A 23,073-nucleotide genomic window follows, 5' to 3' on the forward strand; every position below is an offset into this window, starting at 1 on the left:
TGATCATAAGCAGCCAATCAGATTGCTCTAAATTAATCACTTACACAGCTGACAGCCACTAGGGGACATATTTACATGATGTCCTTGTATCACGTTTTTTAAACTGAAAAACAGACTTAAGTCTAAAATATTTGCAGTTTTTAGAAAATAGAGCATTTTGAGAAGCTGTAGTATTAACTGGAGGTATCATCTCAATTGCTTTCCTTTGTTGACTTTCAGCTCAGCATCAGCACCTTGCAGCATCCACATGCAATTTGTCCTTCATTTTGACTTTCCCAAGTCCTTTATCCCAGCTAAGGAAAAGAGGGATATGACATTATTCAGGCAAAAAGAAGGCGGCGAGTCATGCGTGGACGGGTAAGAGCAGCTAGCTGTGACGCTTGGACGTGTTGTGGTGGGTGCAGTGAACCCCGCAGGCTGCAGCCACACTCGGCTCTTTGTTGTTTTGGTTGTGCGCAGCGAGGCACGGTACTTTCCTGAGCTGGGGAAGCAAGATCACTGTTGCGTGGCCTCCATCCCCAGCTGCACACATGACCGGCGCCGTAGGAAAACCCCTGACTGCGGCCCAAAACGACGTGTATAAGGGACGGCGGGAGCAAAGAATGTTGTAGACCGTGTTAACTGGATGTGAACATTTGACAGAAACTAGCTTAGTGTTTTGTTGTTTGGCTCGAACAACATCCCTCAGCTTTCCGTTGTTGCGACGCAAACCGGTTCCTTTCATTTCTTAACCTCTAGCCTTTAACATTCATAACCTCTGACCTGCCGACATTCCTGTGCCTTTGACCCTCAGGGCCTTTTAAATCATACAGCACAGCAGGAATCCGTTTAACGTATGGATATGACATATTCAACCTAAAATCCAAGCTGTAGAATTATAGATTTAGGATACAATAACAGAGAAGATGCATAGGTTGTATGTGAACAATTTTCTGCAGCTAAAGGATCACGTCACCTTGCCAAAAATGGGTTAAAACACCCTGTAATGTGCATGCCAGGCCAGTAGTTGGCGACGACACTTGTACTTGTCCAAAACTTTGAAAAACATATCCAGAATGTGCTGTTTATTTTAAAACCAATCATCCCTATATATAAATAATGATCTGAAAGATAAATTACTGTTCTCATCCGGTGTTCATGCATTTTTATAAGCCTCTCAATCGGTGTGTGCAACATTCATTTAAATGCAATCATGACGTGAGTTACTCATATGGCAACACTGGTAGCCTTCATCATATGATGTTGGAAGTGACTCAGTGCACCATTAACTCCAACCACTTTGCCAGTTGCACCATGCCAGTAACAACAGCAACAACTGTACTGCCAGTAAAACATTCCACTTTTAGACTCATTTTGGGTTAATAGCACTTACCAGTCTCTCATTAGTGACATTTTTTATTGTCATGAAAATTGTGACGCATGCACTCACAATGCTAGAGTAACTCGGACATAAGGATGAGGTCGTTATCTGTCTTGGTCACACACTGCTTTCATCAGTAGCTTCGGGTTTATCGGCCCAAGATTATATTGGCATCCTCAAGGACGCACTACCACCCAGGATGCAATATTGGACACTGCTGTCAGCAAAGTCCCATAAGCAACAGCATGGATCGTGTGCTTTAGTTTTTTTCGACCCTTGTAAAACCTCGGGTGCATCTCTGAGCTCCAAACTGCGGAAACCGTTTGTCTGATGAGCAACTCTGCCTCCATTTCTAGAGATTTGTTACTCATCCTCGCGCTCATCACATGCTCAGCCTACTCACTCAAGTTGTCCCATTGTGGGAACCAGAATGAAGGAGGGCCCAAAAATACGATTTGATGTCATCCAAACGTCTGAAGAATGCTCTGTTAATAAAAAAGGGGCAATTGTTGTCTGTAATGATGAATTAAAGGGAGCAAACTCTGCTTGTCATGGCAAGGCAGCAGTTGAGGCGCAATGTGCTCAAAATGAGAGAGAAAAGAGCGAGGGCGCCATCTAGTGGTAACAGCTATTTACGATTAGGGCTGACTTGACCCTAAATTTCCAGACTGCAAAAGAATGAAGAATTCTTTCATAATCTTCTCACTTCTCTTTTAAAGAAAGGCATTTTTTCTCTTTTGTGTCTCTGACACTTCCACAGAAACAGCCAGAGTTTAAAATAAATCTGCTGAGCGTCTCACTTCAGTTTCCTGGAGCGGTGCTTCTTGTTTTGTTTAGGGGAAATAATTTAGTGCCGTGTATTTTATGTTTTTAACCCTAACATCATTGTGAGGTTTGTTTAAAAAAAACTCAAATTACACTCTAAAGGTTGAGTGTCATTTGCATTTGTGCAACTCTTTAATTGAAGGAATCATTTGCCACAAAACGGGTCTTGTGTTTTTAAGTAAACAATATCACCACGCTTGACTGCTTTTCAAACAATGACAAAAGTAATAGCAATAGTTTGAATGACATAAAAAAAATATGCTTTTATTTTTTATTTAAAAATTACTGTTGGGAGCTTTGAGGGAAAAAACAAACACTCAAAAGAGACATTTGCTTTGACCATAATATGTTTTCTACTTTTAAAACAATGGCAACACAAACTAACATAAAATAAGAGGTAACATAAAATAATATGGTAATTATGCGCTTATAGGTTTTTCACAGTTTATTTTATTTTGCACTTACCAAGCAATGTCAAGAATTGCAGTTAGTACACACATTTTACTAACTGGAAAAAAATATGTTCCACCCTAACCGACTCTTGAATTTGATTGAATTCAGATCATCATATCAATTCGTATATGGGAGCCCCGAGTGGTGACATGTCGGAATTGCAGCAGGGGCGCAGGAAATTGCGTTTAAAGATCTTGGCTCATGCACTGTCGACACAATTTAAAGCTAATTATTAATTTTGGACCATTAGAATGCAGGGAAAATGGCTGTCAAGACTCGCTTACCTTGCAGTTCACATGATAAATATGAACTCACTGCGCTTTTATAAACAAAGTCACGTGACGCTCACTCGTATATCAAGAGCATCTCGTGCTATGTTTTGAACACTTTGAATGTTTACAAAATGTCTATTTAGCACTTGTTGCCACTTTAATATTTGACCCGCATGTGCATGTTGGCATTTTCATGCGCACCGTGGAGCGATATGCAAAATATTAGCGGACTGCGCGGTGTGTCGTGTGTGCTCGAGCGTGGGGGCAGCCCCTTCAGAAGGCAGCACCAGGCAGGCGGTCTAGTGAAATATTTGCGTGGGAGTTCCCTTCAAAGCCCCCTCCCTCTTCATCACTCGCTTTCTCTCCCTCCCTCCCTCCCTTTCCCGTGCATCCTCCCCCACAGCAACAGCAGCAGCAGCTTAGCCCCGCATCCAGCTTTCTCCGGCATCCAGCATCCACCCGAGCCTGGGAAGGAAGCAGCATCAAGTCCTACCCGGGCGCAGACGCTCCGACCTACGGAGGAGGAAGAGAAGAGAAGAAAAGAAAGGGAGAGGAGGGGGGACGCATCCTCAGCATCCGAGTGATGCCACAGCACCAACTGCATTTGGAGCAGCAGCGCTGAGAGTTGATCTTGTATTTTAGCGGGTTTGAGAGAGAGGAAGCGTTTCCAGACTCGAAGACAGCCGCAAACTGCCCATGAAGATGTCCAACGCTGACATCGTCCTAAATGCCGCCGATCGGGTGGTGAAATGTGAGTAGGACCTCAAAAAACAGCCTTCATTTTGCCTCCAAGTATTACATAACATCTTGGCTTTTCGCTTCTTGTGCCATGGCGTGAACGTGGCCTTTATTTTTTTTCTCTCCCTTTGCACGTAGTCGTGCATCGGTGGTGCATTCGCGGCCGTCAAGTTGCCTGTTTTTTTTTTTAATGTTGACAAACAATGCTATTTTCTAGGCAGCCCACACGAACTCCAACGAGCACGACTGCATAAGGAGAGATGGTGGTATAAATTTTAAAAACGTCATCATGTATTTTTTATGTTTGTTCTCAGCTGTCATCATTTGAATGTGTCTTAGCTCTGTGGCTGAGGGGGGTGGGGGGGCAGCTGAATGCTGAGCTCCTGCTCGAAGATGGGGCAGTGATGCAGCAGGATTTTGACATGGGGAAGCACAAGAAGCTTGGCATGCAGTTATAAATTAACATTAAATATCTCATATCTTGTATGCTAATACAAAGAGTGCTAAAAGATTCACAAGCGCGTGATGGCTCAGGGCATCACCGTGGATGCAAAGTATGATCAGCGGAGGATGATGAAGCGCTCACAGTTGTGCCATAACTCATTTAGCCCAGGCTCATTTTGTCCACGAACCAGCTCAGTGTACACCGATGTATTCACCAGCATTATTAGTGCGATGGCTGTGCAGCTCAGTCAGCATCAGCAACTTTTGCACTTGAGGCGACAACGAGTCTGGTACAGAGACTAATATGAAATTTGGATGGCAGCACTGTGGATGTTTTAATAAACTCGGTGGTTCTCCATATTTTTGCATGTACTGCCTGCAAAATACTTGGCTCTCCAAGTGACCTAACAATGCAAGTACAGTAATGTAGTAGACCTAACTGTTCATCAAAACGAGGTAGAGGTTTTATTCATAAAAAGTATTTAATATGTCGTCACTGAAAGACTGATTGTCTAAATTTAGTCAATTTAATATTTTCCCCACGGATCAATACTATTGGCCAAGGTCTTTTAAGCGAAAAGTCATAGATTTGGAGAGGCAACTCTTTTGCCCGACGATGTACAAAAACTGTACCTAATTATTAGTTCAATTAAAATTTATTGCACAAAAAAATAACATTTTACTTAAATGTATTTTATAGTCAAATACAACTGAACTCTATTTTTTTAAAAGTTGTGTAGTATTTAAAAATTAAATATATGTACGCTACATAAAAAGTAAAGTTTAAAAGACCTGTATGCATTGATATGAGCTCCATAATATATATTCCTATTCATAATATGATTATTTAAATAATGTTTTAAAATGATTTAAATCAAATTATTTTATTTGTCATCCCTTCTTTGGATTTTGGGGACAACTTTGCATTTAAGAAATGGTATTGTGTTCCTAAATGATGAAAAAGTACCACCACTTTTAGTGCAAATAATTTCTCAAATATTATTATTCTTGTAAGTGGAACAATCACTACTCATTGGAAACATCAGACAAATTTGCGATGCCTCCGCCTAAAAAAAAGAAAAATCAAATTGCCCATGATTATTTGGATGAATGACTACCGTTGTTTATACTATACCATCAAATGGCCTACCCTGCATTTTAACTTGTACACTTCATCACACAATTGCTGACACATCGGTATATTTGTGCTCCAGGCGCATGATTCATCTGTGTAAAATCCCTTCAATTTGACGTTTTGCAGAAGCATGTCTCATTACATCTTCTGTTGCATCAAACGTGCAATCTGTTGAGTCCGTAAAGGCGTTCCGATCGACAAGCTCTGTCAAAAATTGCGCCTTCGCATGAATGATGTTCAGTTTTGATTGACACTATCAGAGAGGTATTTATTTCGCAACGTTTATTGCATTGTCGTAAACTGCCAGACCGCATAAAGGGAGCTATTTACAGTTTATTCATATTTTCCGCCTTTCCAATTGCTATGTAAATAACTCTCTCTACCATGTCATTATTTTAGTATGGGCATTTTTTGATACTGTATTATATTAGATTTAGATTTTGGGGTACCTAATGAAGTTAATAGCTCCATTGCATGGTGACGTTTGAATTTGGTCAATTTCCTAGCATGCACTAATTTGACCAAGTTGGTAATGTATGTGAAAAATAATATAGACGTTTATGCTTTTAAAATAATATCCTGTCTGATTTTATCATTTTCCTCTCACCGATCCAAGCAAAATAGAAGTGTATTAGACTATAACGTCTTTTTACATTTTCAGTCCGTCCTTCCATTTTCATTTCATAAAGGTGGCTCTCATCTAGTTCGTTCTAAAAAAGCTAAAGGAAGCTACAAAAAGCACCATTGTGTCACTTGGGTGATAAAAGCAGATGATTTTGATGAGTCGAGACAGTTGTTGTTTGTGGCCCGTGTACCTAACTACTGAGGACAAGTGAGTTATTTTTATCCCTGCAAGTGAGACTACTACAAGTTCATAGCATCTCATATTTCTCGTCCACATCCTAATGTGACAGAAGAAACCGAATGTGAATGCATTATCTGCTGCTTTGTGCATTTTGTTTTGGAAGGGGACCATCACTACTTGTGTTGCGGCGAATGGAGAGTTGTATTCGAGGCTCCGGGAGGCATTTGAATCCGAACTAGTTTATAATCAAGCAATATGAAAGTATTAAGGAAAGTGTGTCTCATTGAAGTCAATGTAGAAAGTGTCTTTCCATTTGTAGTTCTGGGGCCATCCAGTGGCGGCGCTATTTTGACTAACTCCCCGTGCATGCTTCCCCCCCCCGCCCTCAAGGTTTGTTTTTTATATATTTGAGTTTTGAAATGGCATCATCTCTAAAGAGAGCAACTCAACATTTACGGAAATTCAGTAATGCTCAGATTTCGCAATACATGTTTTGTTGGTCCAACACATCACCTGTCAAGACGTTCACGTCGGCCTTTGTTAATTGCATCTCTCGAAAATGCATACTGCCTCGTTAAACGTATAGCCAAGAAGCCATTCAGCTTTTTCCTGACTGAACTCAAGGTTGCTCATTAGTAACGCACGACTGGCTTATGGCGTCTTTAACGTACGCATTTTGAAAAGATGTCACTTGAGAGCGGCGTTGGTTGAAACTCCTTGCGATGGCCTCGGATCCAGTAGCTGATGTGCTTTTTCCAGCAACGTTTATGCGAATGCCAAATGTAGTTTTCTGCGTCGGCACTGGCTCGACTCCAACAGTCAGCAACTGCTTGCTTGCTGCTGCTGCCGCTGCTGCTGCTGTTGCCCAGCAACATACAGTATTTCATAGTTTGACTCTGCCGCTTGGGCGCCGAGCTGGAGTCAGCTTCTTTCATCTCTCTCACTGTACACGGATGTTTGTATGCATTAAGCATCATACGCTGGATGCATCTGGGTTATTTTTCCATAAGAAGCTTCTTGAATATATGAGATTCTGCATTTAGCATGTAGCTTGCAGCGGTGCTGCTATTGAGTTTGACCTATTCAGTCACTTGATACACTGCAGGTCACGCAAGATTGCGCCGTTATCCAAAAACTCTCAATTCAATGATGACATCAACTCAACATCCAACACTTGTGTGTGTTGACAGTGCAGAATGTGTGCCGCTAATGTGTTAACGCGCACGTCGCCATCACAGATACACACTGCACACTGTGAAAATCCCCCCCCCCTCTCCTTCCTCCTCCAATTAAAAACACTTGCTGCCGCTTGCCTCATTATCCCGGGAGCAGCGACTTTGAGAGTTCTCTAGCCAAGCATTCATTATTTAACAGCATGTTGATCATGTTCACTTTAAGCTTTGAGACACGTTCCTTTTTCTTGCCTTCACTTGGCACTGCCGAGGGCCCGTGCTCGCCTATGCGAGGCTCAAATCTGGCAGCCAAACTACTGCTGACTTGGTAAATGCGCACTGGCGCGTGCAGCATTATCAGTGGATGTATTTGCAACTTCACGATCATCTGTCTTATTTTTCCCGTTAATCTGAATTATTTACAGCGGCCTCGTGTAGAAAAAGTCTCTCCGTTAAGCCTGATGATCTATAGATTAACGTCAACACACGCAACCTGAAAGCTTGTCATCACAGCACTCTGGGATCAACCCACATCTAATAAATAACCTTTCCAAACACAAAATAATGATCTCTTTTTTTCACACTTTGGAAGCCAGTTTGTTGGCTAGGTGACTGGTACATTTTAATGACCACAGGCTTCATTCCAAAAAGCGTATTGGTTAAATTGAAGACATGTTAGCTGAGACTTTTCCTGAGCTTCTCAAATTCCTTAAAGGCACAAGTTTAAGTTTATATTATGATATTGTGTTTTTTGTTTCATAGAAATTCAGCATTATGGTACTCATAACGGTCATTGTTGATTGCCCATAATAATGGCAGGGGTAGCTGGATTGGCCATATGGCATACAGGGCAGATGTCCGGTAGGCTGGCATGGCATCATGCGGTGCTCTTTAATTAGTGAAACCGGTCCACAATTTAGATGGACCAGCCGTTTATATATACCGCAAACTAAACCAATCCAATCTTTTCACACCACAGCAAACAAACGACATTGCTGAAGAGTCATTGTTTATCTTGCATGGGTAGCTAAGAAAATATATCCAGCAGTCTATTTCCATGTCTGTCACCATTTGAAAAACAAATCTTGACTTACTACATATTCTAGAAGAATTATTGTGTCAGCCATAGTTTTGAATAATTTACTGTTTGAGTCTGTAAATGGATTTATTGTCCTTGTGCATTTTAAATAAGCCATATTTTTAGAATCGATTGCACATACTGTGTATAACAAATGTATGTAGCGGCTGTGTTTTGCCTTTGGCTAAACGTCTGTGAGATTTTCTCATGGTTATCCGTCTCGCTCTCTCTAGACTGGAGTTTGCTCCGAGTCTGACTTTTCTCACATTCAAAGAGTGTCCATACTCATTTGATATTCTTTGTCTCTGTTTGTCCTCAGCTGTCCCCTTCCCCCTAAGCCACCGCCTTACTATGAAAGAAGTCTTTGACTGTGAAGGGAAACCTCGAGTGGATCTCCTCAAGGCCCACCTTACCAAGGAGGGCCGCGTGGAGGAAGCCGTGGCATTGCGAATCGTCAACGAAGGAGCGGCGATCCTGCGCCAGGAGAAAACTATTCTGGACATTGAGGCACCAGTCACAGGTTGGTTTGATATAAAGAAACAGCACAACATTGAGTTGGACACAAAACATCCAGAAGGTGTCCGTTGCAACTTCCCAGCGTCATCATGTTAAAATGCCTTCGCTAAAATTGCGACATATCCAAATGTTGGCAGCGTCGAAACCTGCCACTGTCTCCCTCTGATCAACTTAAGTTGTGGCCTAGTTTTATTCCAAGCGGAACATGCCAAAAAGACATTTTTATTCTGGGCATATAGTCATCAAGGGATATATTTTCTCAAGCTGAGAAGTTTCGCAGCTTCAAAGTCTGACCAATATATTTAACCAGTCATGGTGTTGATTAAAACAAAATTGAATTTCACAAAGGATAGATTGTATCAGATGTCAGTGCTTTGGGATTGCAAGTAAAACTGAGATTTTTATTCCAGAAAACAATAATTTTATTAACACGATATGAACTTTTTAGAGTCGTAGCAACCAAAATCATTGATGCTAGCAATGCTAACTGTTATTCTCATCCACTTGCATGACAAATGTATGAAGACTTGTTAGCCAAATAGATTTGTTTTACATATTTTACTCATGCAGTGTCAAATCATGCTGAGGTTTTCCATAATTAAGACAATGGAAAAAAAAACTGCAACCTCACCTTTTAAGTTGACTCACCAACAAAATTAAATTTTGACGAAATGTTTGCGCGCTCACAAAAATCTCAACTTGCACGGGGACATGCCGCGCTGATTGTGTACATGCATGTGCATACATGGTCGTATGTGCGTGTGTGTGTTTGTGTGCATTTGATTGCTTTAGTCACACAAGCAGTCTCCCACGCACATCGCTCCGAGCTTTGAGTGGGCGAAGGCCACTGTGGAGCTGATAGGGGAGACAGGAAAAAAAGATGGGAGTGAGCAGGAGAGAGGTGGACGGAGATGATAATGAAAAATTGAAGGCCACAAGGAAATGAGATGTTGGTTTGCAATGTAGAGTCGTTCAGTGTTTAAAAAAAAAAAAGCATGCATCTCCCTCACTCTTTGGTGTACCAAAACCATAAACATTTCTCTTTTTGTGACCCTGACAAGAAAACAAATTCATATAACTTTCTTTTGCCTGTTTAAGAGATGCTCTTGTTTGTTTTCCATGCTGAAACGCAATTGTGTTTAACCTATCAAAGGGAAAATGTCAACCGCTCGGATCATTTCTCAAAATGATCACATTCCGCATAACAGTACAGTAATATAATTTATGAAAGGGATGAGAAAGTAAGCTGGAGTCTGGAAAGAAATGTGCAGCAGTGAATGGTGACTAAGCAGCTTCTAGTATAACTAACATTCAGTATAAAATAGCATTCAGCTCAGCTATTCATTACTCTAGTCAGCCTTTTTTTTTTTTAAACAAGATGGAGATTTTCGAACACAATCATTAGTAGTTCTTTTTGCGTCCTTGAAATACGGTATGAAATGTTATATTGGAACATTGGATGTCAAACACGATTTGTTGTGATTTATTTCAAAACTATCTTTACCGATTTAAATGCTGATGGGAAGCGTCATTTGTTTTAATCTTCTTTGTTTTCCAGTTTGTGGAGACATCCATGGGCAGTTCTTTGACCTGATGAAGCTTTTTGAAGTGGGAGGATCGCCAGCCACGACGCGCTACCTGTTCCTGGGGGACTACGTCGACCGTGGCTACTTCAGTATTGAGGTGAAGCAAACATTACCAATTTGGGAAATGACAAATTCTTTACAAGCTGGTAACTTACTCAACATTTTTTTGTCCCAACAGTGTGTTTTATACCTTTGGTCACTGAAAATCCTCTATCCAAAGACACTATTTTTACTACGAGGAAATCATGAATGTAGACATTTGACAGAATATTTCACCTTCAAACAAGAATGTGAGTATCACGCCATTTCATCATGCAGTTTTTTTTCAGACTGTTATCTGGGGATGTTGCGTAAAATAGTTCAGCCTTGACAACACAATGCAAGATTCCAATTCCATTTCCAACATGGACTAAAATCAACATTGCATGCAGTCTGCCATTTTTCTTTTGGTGTATCACAGACGACATCACATATAGGGCTAATTTTTCTTTTGTTTGGCAGGTAAAATCAAGTATTCGGAGCAAGTGTACGACTCATGCATGGACGCATTTGACTGCCTTCCTCTGGCTGCGCTGATGAACCAACAGTTTCTGTGTGTCCATGGCGGACTCTCACCTGAAATACACACCTTAGATGATATTAAAAAGGTAAAACCACAATCTGAGCGCTGGCTGGATTTTGTCTTATGAATTGAGTGTCTCTGTCTGCTCTGTGGTGTTAAGTTGGATCGGTTCAAGGAGCCGCCGGCTTTTGGGCCCATGTGTGACCTGCTGTGGTCGGATCCTCTGGAAGACTTTGGCAATGAGAAAACCCAGGAATATTTCAGCCACAACACAGTGCGAGGTTGCTCCTACTTTTACAGGTGAGCTAAGCCGGACAGTCACCAATGAGGATTCAATCAGACGTCATTTCTGTTCAATCCACATTAAGGCTCATCATTAAATATCTATCTTATACTCAGGATCCACTCATTTGATTTTTTTTCCCGATGAACAGAAATGAGCATGGGAATCCAGCGATTGAATGATTGAAAAAAAAGAAATCAGGAAATGAGTTGATTATGCTGCTTGCTATTAAGCGGAGCATTGTTCAAAAGAAAGTGAGAGTTGATCCTCTATTGTTGTGAGATGTAAGAGAGTCTTGGAAGTGGGTGGTGATGAGATTTGGTGGCAGTGGGGGTGAAAGGGAGCTTCATAGCACTTTTGCTCCTATCACACAAGGGTCCGGATGTACTGAATGATTTCAAATTCATATATTCATATCTTCTATGCGTCTGTAAGAATATGAGTCATCTGATGAAATAGTGGAACAGAAGGCTTAAGTGCCGATTTCACTTTGTGCCATGGAGAGCTTATGGTTTTATTTGACGGCAACCTGTCCCGAGAATTTAGTATAAAATCAACCCATTTTTATCCATTAACACTCAACAATTTTTTTAACATGACCTACAGTACACTCTGCATATTACATACAAACTTTTATTTGGACATTGTCTCGGTGAGAGGACCTTTGTGAAGATTATTATGTATGCTGCAGAGGATGCTTCAATGTAATTGTAATTTATCCCTTTGTGAGCTTTTACTGCTTTTACTATCTCGCCACCATTAGGAATGGAAAAGCATCGTCTCCTGAGCTCGATGGCAACATAATCGCTTTCTTAAATACAAGAAGCCCTTAATGAGTGGTGGGAGATCTATGTGAAAAGTCAATCAATAATACATATTCTAAAATGATACAATATTGATCTCACCTTAGTTCACATAGTGGGCGCACATGACCGTGACACTCCAACCAGCGCTGTTTGCAATATTAGACGACTTGCAAAAATCAATACACGTAATATCGATTTGAAATCGCCGAACCATATAACCACGCTACGTTTTTAAATGTCACATGTCTGAGTTAGCTTTCGCTTTGACTGTGTACTTTCTATTGCAATAAAAATTAGCTTTTTTTCTGTCCATTTTTTTGCAGTGGATCTAATTAAATACAGTCTATGTATAACAAAAGAAAATAGCTGCTGTTATATATCGCGGATTTTTGAAAAGTGAGACAAAAATACTACATTATTTACATGACAATGTTACACTTTTACCACGATGAGGAGTTCAATCTAGGTCAGGGGTGGCCAAACTTTTTGACTTGCGGGCCGAATTGGGTTCTAAATTTTGACCGGGGGGCCGAACCAGGAGCAGATGGATGTAGTGTTTGTGTGAAGTAATATAAATGACATGTAAAGGTCATTGCATAAAAGGTTTTTACTTTTAGTAGATACTAAAGCATGGATATTAAAAAAAGCTTTTTGAAAACAAATGCATTTATTAACAGCATTAAAAAAATATTTCACCAAAAAACTACTATCAGTGATTCTTATTAAATACGACACTGTTATGATGAATAACATTTTCCATCACTTCAGCGCCTGCAGGTCAGATTTATGAAATATGTTTATCTAATGAGGCGAAATCACATCCAACGGCAAACATTCTGACCAAATACATCATCTTGAAGAATCAGTGAAAGAATACATCTAAATAAAGTAATAAAGAAATCAATAGTATTGTTGGTTTCCCTTTTTTGCTAGTGCATCATAGTCTGTAATAATTTGTTGTGATAATTCTTAGGATAGAGCCGAGGTGTCGGTCCGTTAACCTACATCTGTGACGGGCTTTGTTGACGTTCATGTGGCTGAACGTCTTCTCACACACGTAGGTCGAGCCAAATTGTCCACTCTTTTTTAACATTCGGCACATTGTCCACCTTTTCTTCGGGCCACTCATTTTAATGGAATGATTCCAGGGGAAGGTTTGTGGGTGGCATTAGCGTAAAACTGTATCTGAAAATTACAAGAATATTGACGTCATAGCCTACACTCGAAATTCGGCACTGATAGATGAAATTACTACGTACTACTGAGTACGCACACGCACTTGTGAGTGTGCACCGAGCTTTCTGACACAGCTCCCGGGAGTAAATGCGCGGGCGGGCGCTTCCCCATCTACTAGGGAAACCTAGTAATTGCAGGGAAAATGACCCAAAAAAAATTAATAATACAATTTATTCAGGTTTGGCGGGCCGGATTAAACGGCCCCGTGGGCCGGATGTGGCCCGCGGGCCGTAGTTTGCCCATGTCTGGCCTAGGTCATTGCAAGTTGTATATCGAGGCAAACGAAGGCAATGACCGGCGGCCTAAGCGATCAATTTTATGAGGGTGTTTGCGGGACAGAACTTCCATCTCTGTCTCTCTCGCTCATTCTCACTTGTCAGATTTCTCACTTGCGCTCTCTCTCTCTCTCTCACTCGCAAGCTAACCGACACATAATTTCACAAAGGAGGGAAGAAATGTGAGCCGCAGGCAGGCAATGTGTGTGTGTTTTCTCTGACTAATCAATAGAAACTGTTGGAGTGAACAGAAAATAGTCGAGGACATGTTGTACTTTTGGATGTTTATTTCCTCTTTTAATGAAGACCAAAAGGCTGAGACAAACATGGTCTCTGATAAATGCAATGGCTTTGTTTCTAACTTGCCCTTTTTTGAACACTTGTTGAGTCCAGAATTTCGGAGTGTCTCATCAGTGCTCACTGTGCGTAGCCATGTGAGCGCAGCTATTTCTGTCATTTATATATGGGCCACCTTGGGAATGTTCTCCATGTGACCTAGATAAAAGAGGGATGGCACAGTTTCGCCAGGTGCTCTGGGCACAGCGGCCTCCTTGTTTCCCTTCCAGAGCAAACCTTGGAACGTTTAAATATTTCAAACACTTGTGAAAGTTTGATGGGTAGGCAGCAAGGAATAAGATGCATGGGGAAGCATGGGTACCATGCTGTGCTAGATTAGACTGGACTTTAAAGGGAAATGTGCTTTCGGCAGTTTGCAAACATATTTTATTAAGGCGGCGCTAGACTTATAATCATATCAATAAATGCTTTTGCCAGTTTGCAAACTTATTTTATTAAAGCCGCGTTAGACATATATAATCATATCAATATAATCTTCAGTAGCGGAGTGCTCGTGCAGGGTGGGCGCTGAGGAATGTGAAGGCTACTGCATGCACTTATTTTCGACAAAGTGTTGTGGAACATAATGTACCAGGCAGGGAGGATGGGAGGAGGACACCTCTCATCGGTCCAGACAGGAAGAACACCTTATTTGAACATCTCGGCCGGTGAGGAACGAGGATAACAACTCGTCCTGGTGGTCCAGACCCAACCGCCAGACGGCTGAGGCCGGACACCTGCACTTAGCAGCGAAAAACACCCAGACGAGGAGGAGATGGCCATCGACCAATCACCACACAATATTTTGCATGCTTGAATATTCATATTGTGTTTCCTTAAAACTGGGCAACCCGGAAGAATGTGTTGTCTCTTGGTGGTCACAAGAAACACACGAGACTTGGTGTGAGGGACCCGGAGACCCAGGCGCCTGTATTAGCTTGCTTTGTCAGGAATAAATAATTGGTAAATTCGGCCTAATTGATCTACTGGTCTTCTCTTTGACAGAACGAACTCGCAAAATTGTTAGGTGCGACAGTGTGTGGATTAGGACATAACAACTCTTGTGTTAAGTGTTGATCGCAATTTGGAGTCAGATCAATAACTAAAATCTGTAGCCTAACAATTTCAACAATTGATGATGATCAGTGTAAAGTCAATTAGTCACTTGAGTCATTTAGAAGGAAACAATCAGCCAATTCCATTTCAGACAAGACTGGTTCTACAGTGATCCCTCGCTACTTCGCGTTTCGTTTATCGCGGCTTCACTACATCGCAGATTTTTTTTCCAGATTAAAACATTTTTTAAAAGTCAAAATAAAACTTCTAAATTGAGGAAACATGTGTCTAACCTTTAGGACAATGTAGTTTTGCTCCAAATGTTCGTTTACATTCCTTTAGAAGTCCGTTTTCGCGTGTTAGCACGATCGCGAATTAGCATCTTTCCGCTAACTCGTTAGCCTGCCCAGTACTTCTTGTTGGTGACCATACTTCGCGGATTTCACTTATCGCGGGTGGTTTTTGGAACCAATTATCCGCGATAAACGAGGGATTACTGTATTGCTTAAGTCCAACACAACACTTCCAAATTGTTCTAATTTCCAATGAATATTCACATACCATATATTTAGTGAATACAAATATTTTGTCCAAAACTGTCACTGTCAAAACATTTATTAGCTCTAGTTACGCAAATTTAGAAAACGTGTTAACCACTAACTAATACAACTTGATAAAACTAAAATAAAGTAAAAACTACTCGCCAGACAGAAGACCGAAATTTAACAGAGCGGAAAACAGACTGTGGTTTTAGTTCATCTGTTGGCAGGCAACAAAAGTACCCAGTTAGTGCTTTGTGCTTACTTCAGTATGCCCTGAAATTGATACTCAACATTATTGGTTGTAAATAGCAAATTGGTATTTATAGTTCCATCTGTTTGGTTAAAATAATTTGTGTATTTAATTGTGGATTGCTCATATTGTACTAAGCAGCCAAATTGTTTCCTAAAAGTAATAATTAAAAAAAAAACAGCAAAACACCTTTGTGAAATGAATTATACAGATTATACACGTTTGAGGTTCCACTAATTGGTAATCTACATAGATAGACAAACAATATTTCCATTTCATTATGTATGCCGTGAGAACACATGGCTGCTTTTAATGAAGTGTATAGGAATCACAAATTGACTATATTAGTGTGCCAAGCAACAAAAGGTCTGTGGAGTCACAGACGTGTCATGTTGCCACCACCACTCTTTTGGCTGATGGCTTCATCCGGAACGTGGTTATTAAATGTTAGTTGGGTTTGCTGATCCATCCTATCTGATACTGGAAGATATTATACATACAAGACCAACTACAATAATTTCTTATTAGGATGATATTCATCCGACAGATCACTTTTGTTTCTCTAAATTGAGTCATATAGTACAATTAAAAGGACAACAACACGGAAACAAAAGCCATTATTCATCAATATATAATATTTCTTTCAAAGCCAAGGGCTTGAAGATGTTTCTAAATGACATAACATCTTTCACGGTGTTGCATAACAGCTGTGTTGAGAGCTTCTACATGGTGCATCATATTCATAATGCAGCATGGAAGCGTCTCAATTATCAGACCTTCCTCTTGTCGTGTAGGAATCTGAACCGCACTCTGTAAATCCTAAATTCCTACAGGAGATTTGCACATGATAATACCATATTTGAAAAAGGAAACAAAAAAATTTTTTTCAGCTAATACCCCACTATCAATCTGAACTGGGATGAATATATATTTACGGCTGAAAAGTATTTGGAGTGTGATGTGTGTGTGTGTGATTGGAGCGCCTCATTTTCTCACAGGTTAGAGCTGGAGTGCAGGTAGCCGTAACTGCTGCTTGCTAAGCTATTTAGTATTGTTTGAGTAGCTGTTGGATTTTTTTTTTTTCCCCCACATGCTTGCATCATCCTCGGCAGGTCTTTCATTAATATATTCATGAGTGATACATTTTCTTTCATCCACTTCTGAGTTGATGTATAATCACTAACTTGACATTATGTCGTGTGATGGAAGAAAACAAATCATTTTCATGTCATCCGAGAGTTGCGTGCCTGATTGATTCATTTATTATGGAACAACATAAGATTTGGAGACCAGAGCTGAATTGGCTGGTGGAGTTTGGATATAACGTGCGGTGTCCCCCAGGGGTCAATGTTGGGACCAATACATTTTCACCTGTACAAAAATTGACATTTATGATGTCTTTCTTTTCAGTTATCCAGCTGTTTGTGAATTCCTACAGAGCAATAACCTATTATCAATCATCCGAGCGCATGAGGCACAAGATGCAGGGTACGTTCTGACAATGACATACGGATACAAATTAAAAGAACAAAATGTGCATTTAAAGAAGACGTTCTGTTTGTTGTTGTTATTGTGTTTCACTACCAGTTACCGGATGTATCGTAAAAGTCAGACCACGGGATTCCCATCCCTCATCACCATCTTCTCTGCTCCAAATTACTTGGATGTTTACAACAACAAAGGTGAGGAAACGTGGTCTTTATTTTTGTTTTTCAATGTGACGTTACATCTACCTTTTTGGTTTTGATGTGACAGATGCAGCTCTTGGATAAGATCTTATTAGATTGTGATGGTGTACCTAATGTTGTGTCCTTTGAGCATATGCAGCAATATAATGGCTTACAGTTTGTGAACAAGACATAGGAATACATCAGGAAGCCCCCCGTGTGTTGGTGCTCTCAGATCTTGTGTCTTGCTTGCCATTGGCTGTGGGATATGGGGAGCGTGGGAGGGACTGTAGGCAGGCTGTATCTCCATGTGGCTTTGTGCCTCTTCAAGTATCAGTGTCAGCAGTGCCTGGCCTCAGTGATGCCATCTACTGGCTGACTCGTTTCCTGCTCTCATGACTACAGGAGAGCTTTGCTTGACCATCATCGACATAGAATAGTTTCTGACAAATTGCGGTCATATGTCTCCTGAGTGTGCTATTTACAACCATTAAATTCAAAGTCAAGTCATCACATTACCTGACCACTGTGAGTTATCAAATGTCACTTAATGGGTCAGAGTATTATTACTTATTAATTACAAACAATATATCTTTGTTGATATTTTTCCTAGCGAGGTACAGTGATGGATAGAACAATTAAATGTTTTATGGTAGAAATAACCTGGTGCAATTCATGCAATAAAATAATAGCAATGAAATTGGTGAAGGTTATTTCTTTGCCCTATGAGCCTAAAAAGTGTATCATGAGCATCGTTTGGTAGGGCAGTGGACTCTCTTTATTATTTCCTCATTACTAACATGCTGCTGCATTTCTTCCAGCTGCTGTACTCAAATACGAAAACAACGTCATGAACATCCGACAGTTCAACTGCTCGCCTCATCCCTACTGGCTGCCCAACTTCATGGACGTCTTCACTTGGTCGCTGCCATTCGTTGGAGAGAAAGGTATGGAGTGTGCCTACTTTCTGCTTTGCTGCTTTTACTTGTGCTTATGTAATATTCTGCTACCTCCATGGATCATTGCTCGGTTACCAACGCTCTTACCTACGCTCTGCTTCCTCCTCTAGTCACAGAGATGCTGGTGAATGTGTTGAGTATATGCTCTGACGACGAGCTAATGAATGATGAAGATGAGATATTTGATGGTAAATATCAAATTTCACATTGTTGGAAATATAAAATGCTGAAAATTACATTTAGGTGCAACATTGCACGTGAATTTTAGAGAGATTTTTTTTTTTTTTGCATCTCTTGCCGTGACACTCACAGCAGACAATAAGGCACTCAAAGCACCCGCAAGCTAGCTCACTTATCTTTCTTTACAGCCAACGCAGCCGCAGCACGCAAGGAGGTGATCCGAAACAAGATTCGTGCTATTGGGAAAATGGCCAAAATGTTCTCAGTCCTCAGGTATAGCATATCGTTCATCCATCATTTGTGAAAAAACAAGAGCTGTACAAATATTGTGTTTATAATGATAATAACGCTAATTCACACTGTCAGAGAGGTTATCATTCAATAAATATGTTTATTATTGTGTTAAGCACATGCATGGTAGCTTAATTGAAGGCATTTTTTTTCATACACTTGTTCGCCATGCTTCTCATTCCATTGTGCAAGTGTACATAATAAAGAGGCGGCATATGTGTTGACAGTCGCAGGAAGGGCAATATTTTCACCTCTTTCAATGTAGTTGAGATTATCTGATCTGTCTGATCTGTGATACCTGCAGAGAGGAGAGTGAAAATGTGTTGACGCTCAAGGGCCTGACGCCCACCGGCATGCTGCCGAGCGGGGTTCTCTCTGGGGGCAAACAGACGCTGCAGAGTGGTAAGTACAAGGCTGGAGATAAGATTCCTTTACGTACATTTTTGTAAAGCGTTTTATTTTTTTGGGTGATTATTTCAACTCTTTACCCTTTGAAAGGGTTTAAAATCTCTTCAAAGACATCCGTCCCCAAGATATTTTGCTTAACTTATATATTTTACAAAGCTGGGAAGGAGTTTCCCTGTTCTCGTGCTTACGTGTGTAGTCCGATACCGAGTACTGATACATGATAATTCCATTATGTCTATGCAATTGTGATGAAAATCAGTTTTTATTTAGATCAAATGGTACACTCAAACGCTCATCTTTATTTCTTGAGCAATAATCAAAATAATGCATAGTGCATGACGTCACTCACATCTGCTATGATGGGAAATTGAATGTAAACAAACTGCAGTTTTCTAATAGTAAATATCATTGACACACAAAGAGAAAAGAAGGTTCAATTCTCCTGTCCTATTTAGTCCTCTCACTCACTTCACTAATTTAATGCTGGCTCTCATCCCTCTTTGAATCTCCTCTGGGATGCATTTTGTGCCAAATGGATGCTAGCCAGTTTCTTGTCGGGGTGAAGCTCCTCACGGTTGAGCATTGTAGACAAATGCTGAAAGCACAATTGCACCCATGTTTTCTGCTCAGTAAAATACCTCACCCTAAATTCTGCGATAGTCTAAAATGGACTGACTAGAATGGATTGGTTTGGAAACTAGTTGCAAGTATTTAGCCCATGATGTTCCATATTGGTGTGTTCCTGCCATGCTCTCTCTTTTTGTTTGCTACTCCACGTTTTGATGGTTTGACTTGAAGTTGACACTGATTCTCTCCAATCCACAACAATGCATGGCGTCCCACCAACTTTGGCTCCATTGCTACCGAACATGTGACTTGCATCCAACCTAACATTGAGCCGCCTTTTCAAGCGGGGCTGCCTTTTTGACATTTGCATGGCTTTATCCGGAGTAACCTGCTCCCCTCCTCCCCCAGCCACCATTGAAGCCATTGAAGCCATCGAGACGACTGATGAGGACAGAGAAGGTAAACATGCGTGAGCCCCTCCCCTTGCCTTCCTCCTCCCCAAATCCTCCCAACATATTGGGTTTCCCCCTTCCATCTTCCTGGTCCACCTCTCACTGACATGAGCGGCATTTCACACACATTATTGATTAAGACATTGCATACACAAATGTGAGTCTGATCCCTTCCGTTTGTCTGACATGTTCCTCTCCTCGTCAGCCATCCGTGGCTTTTCCCCCCAGCACAAGATCACCAGTTTCGCGGAAGCCAAGGGCCTGGACCGCATCAACGAGCGCATGCCCCCTCGCAGGGATGGCGTCAACCACGTGGGGCACTCCATGGGAAAGATGAATATGTCCGAGGCAAACGGCACGGATGACAACAGCAACATCCAGTGAGCCTCGGTTGGTGATGGTGGTGGTTGCGGTGGAGATAGCATGGGGGGGCGTGGGGGGCTGCGACTTTGCAGATGTTTCCCCGTGCAGTGAGACATTGCCAAATCGAAATTCAGGCCTCAGAACATACACAAATGGGCCCACAGCAGACAGATGAGCAAAAAGGTCATTTATTTGGTGACAGAATGTGAAGGTTGAGGGGGGGCTGGGGGCCGCAGTGTGGTAAAAACTTATCTCCCTGTCGTTCCCTCCCTCTGCTCAATTACAGACTGAACTCAGTCGGACATTGTGTTGGTGACACGCGACCGACAAAAGGCAGAATTTCAATATCCATGCCATGCAAATGATTTTATTCTTTATTTTTATTTATATCAAGACACTTGCAAATTCACAGCTTGAGGATATCGATCTTGTTTTGAGAGTATGACATCATTACACCTTGAAAAAAATCTTTGGAGGGTCCAATTCTGTTTCACAAGGAACCATATTTGGCTACTTCATAATACAACCAAGTCACTATGAGGCGGTAATTATTCCTAATCTGCAAAGAAAAATAATGTTAACACAGATCATTATAATGAACAATATTGCCAAAACAGTCTAATCATGAACGTTTTGAAAAAGTTACAAATGTATCAAATTCCCAAGTAAGTGAATCTGTCAAGGTGTAATGGTAGATTATTTTATTTATTTATCTTGTCTTGATATTTTCTTGAAAGATGAGCATTAAAAAGTCACTGCAGAGTGAGATTAAACCGCCACATGACTCGCCGCCAGTCATCTCCTAGCAACTCGGAGGAGTTGAGGGCAGAAAAGGGGGGGATGGGAGACTTAATCTCCTCGGTATATCTACAGTATCTATTAAGAGAATGTGAAAAGGGTTGCATTTTTATTTTGATCAAAGAGACATTTCTGCCTCTCTGCATTGTTTGTGCTCACGTTGGCAACGCATGGCATTACCTCGCACATCCTCACTTTCTGTAAAAAATAAAAATATAAAAATAAAAAATCACTTGAGCATCCTCCTCCACCGAAGCTTCAGCAATCACGCCTGCGTTGCTATAGGACCGGATAACAGAGGCGAAGAGGAAAAGAGACTTGGGCATTTTATTATATATCCTGCTTGTCCAGCGCTGCCCAAGATGTGTGCTGTCACTCAGGTGTGCATTAGCGCCCCATTGTTTTTGTTTCCCTCTGCATTTGAGTTTGAAATGTGTAATAGCAAAACAAAGTATCAGTACTACAAATTTAAAGATGCATACTTGTATAGTATTATCTTAAATTATAAGAGGTGGGCTTCATTTATTGTTTATGGCGAATCTAACAGTGGAACTTCGCTAAGGTGTCCACACGGTGATAAAATAAAAGTTTTTTTGTTTTTCAATTTAATAGTTATAAAAGAAATAACAGCTTGTTTTCTATAGATTTTGGAAAGTCGCTAAAGTAGGAAGCTCAGACTTTAAGTAACATGTTTCCTTTCACGCATTTTAAAATATATTTTACTCCATTATTAAAGGTACAGTTTGTGACTCCAGGATGGACAAAACAGTGATTTTCAACACAGCATCTATGGTACGGAACGCATCAATGCATGCAATTAAGTTCCTAATTGTAATGTGAGATTATAATTGTGATACTGTAGTCGTGATTCAAATAGTAAGCTTGAATTATTTTATGATTAAATTCAATTTGTTGTTTCATTTGTCTTGTTTTATACATTTTATAAATAGGCTTCCTTATTGTTTTTGACCATTTTTTTATTTGTTATTTATTACCACTGCTTTTAATTTTTTATTGAGTCATTGTATGCAGGGATGCCCTTCACAGGTGTGAAGCCTTGTTTACATTTCTGTTGTAATGATATACGGAACATGTTTAATAGTGTGAATGAATATAATCTCAGTGAAAAGATACTTTCAGGCTGCCAAAGCATGATAGCATGGTTTTCAGATGTAAATTAATTGGACACCTAAAAAAAAAGAAAAAAATCACGTGTCACACTTGCGTTGAACAAGAAACTGTACTGGTTCTATTTATTGCTGATATTACCATTATTGTTACAACTTATTCTTATGGTTCTTTTCCTTCCTCTTGTTCTGGTTCTTGTATGGTCTACATGCATATTTCGAGAAATATAATGGATTTTATCTTGCAACATTTTTTTTTTTAATATCTCGAGAGATATGTTTTGGCATTTGACTTCCTAAATGATACACACATTGTAAGCATGCCCTATGGGACAAATCGCTTTTTTTTTACTCTTGAATAAAATATGCATGAACAAACTCAAGTTTCATCGTTTCATTCACTGAATCATAACCGTTTATCATTTTGCTTCGAGCTTGGGGACAAAAATCAACATTTACCTCACACATCTTTAATAAAGTGCTTTATTAGAAATTCAATCCAGACTAATGTATATTTAAAAGATATGAGCG

The 23,073-nt window shown here is 40.4% G+C and overlaps 2 protein-coding genes across 5 annotated transcripts in view; both read left to right on the forward strand.

The window, feature by feature from the left end:
* gng8 (guanine nucleotide binding protein (G protein), gamma 8) overlaps positions 1-23,073 on the forward strand; it is a 757,718-nt gene that overhangs the window by 722,056 nt on the left and 12,589 nt on the right. The window lies entirely within an intron of this gene.
* On the forward strand, positions 3,274-22,925 carry ppp3ca (protein phosphatase 3, catalytic subunit, alpha isozyme). Of its 4 annotated transcripts, XM_037269017.1 has the most exons (14): positions 3,275-3,661; positions 8,602-8,802; positions 10,357-10,481; positions 10,563-10,674; positions 10,886-11,031; positions 11,107-11,246; positions 17,141-17,218; positions 17,318-17,412; positions 18,219-18,344; positions 18,467-18,544; positions 18,725-18,809; positions 19,132-19,229; positions 20,211-20,261; positions 20,460-22,925. In XM_037269017.1, exons 1-14 carry the CDS (start codon positions 3,607-3,609, stop codon positions 20,636-20,638), a joined length of 1,569 nt encoding a protein of 522 aa, XP_037124912.1. In that variant the 5' UTR covers positions 3,275-3,606; the 3' UTR covers positions 20,639-22,925. The 4 variants fall into 4 exon arrangements, with proteins under 4 accessions (XP_037124909.1, XP_037124910.1, XP_037124912.1 ...); XM_037269014.1 differs by having other exon boundaries at positions 3,274-3,661; positions 10,357-10,674; XM_037269018.1 differs by lacking the exon at positions 20,211-20,261.

Source organism: Syngnathus acus, chromosome 14, assembly GCF_901709675.1.
Source record: "Syngnathus acus chromosome 14, fSynAcu1.2, whole genome shotgun sequence".
NCBI classification, from domain to species: domain Eukaryota; kingdom Metazoa; phylum Chordata; class Actinopteri; order Syngnathiformes; family Syngnathidae; genus Syngnathus; species Syngnathus acus.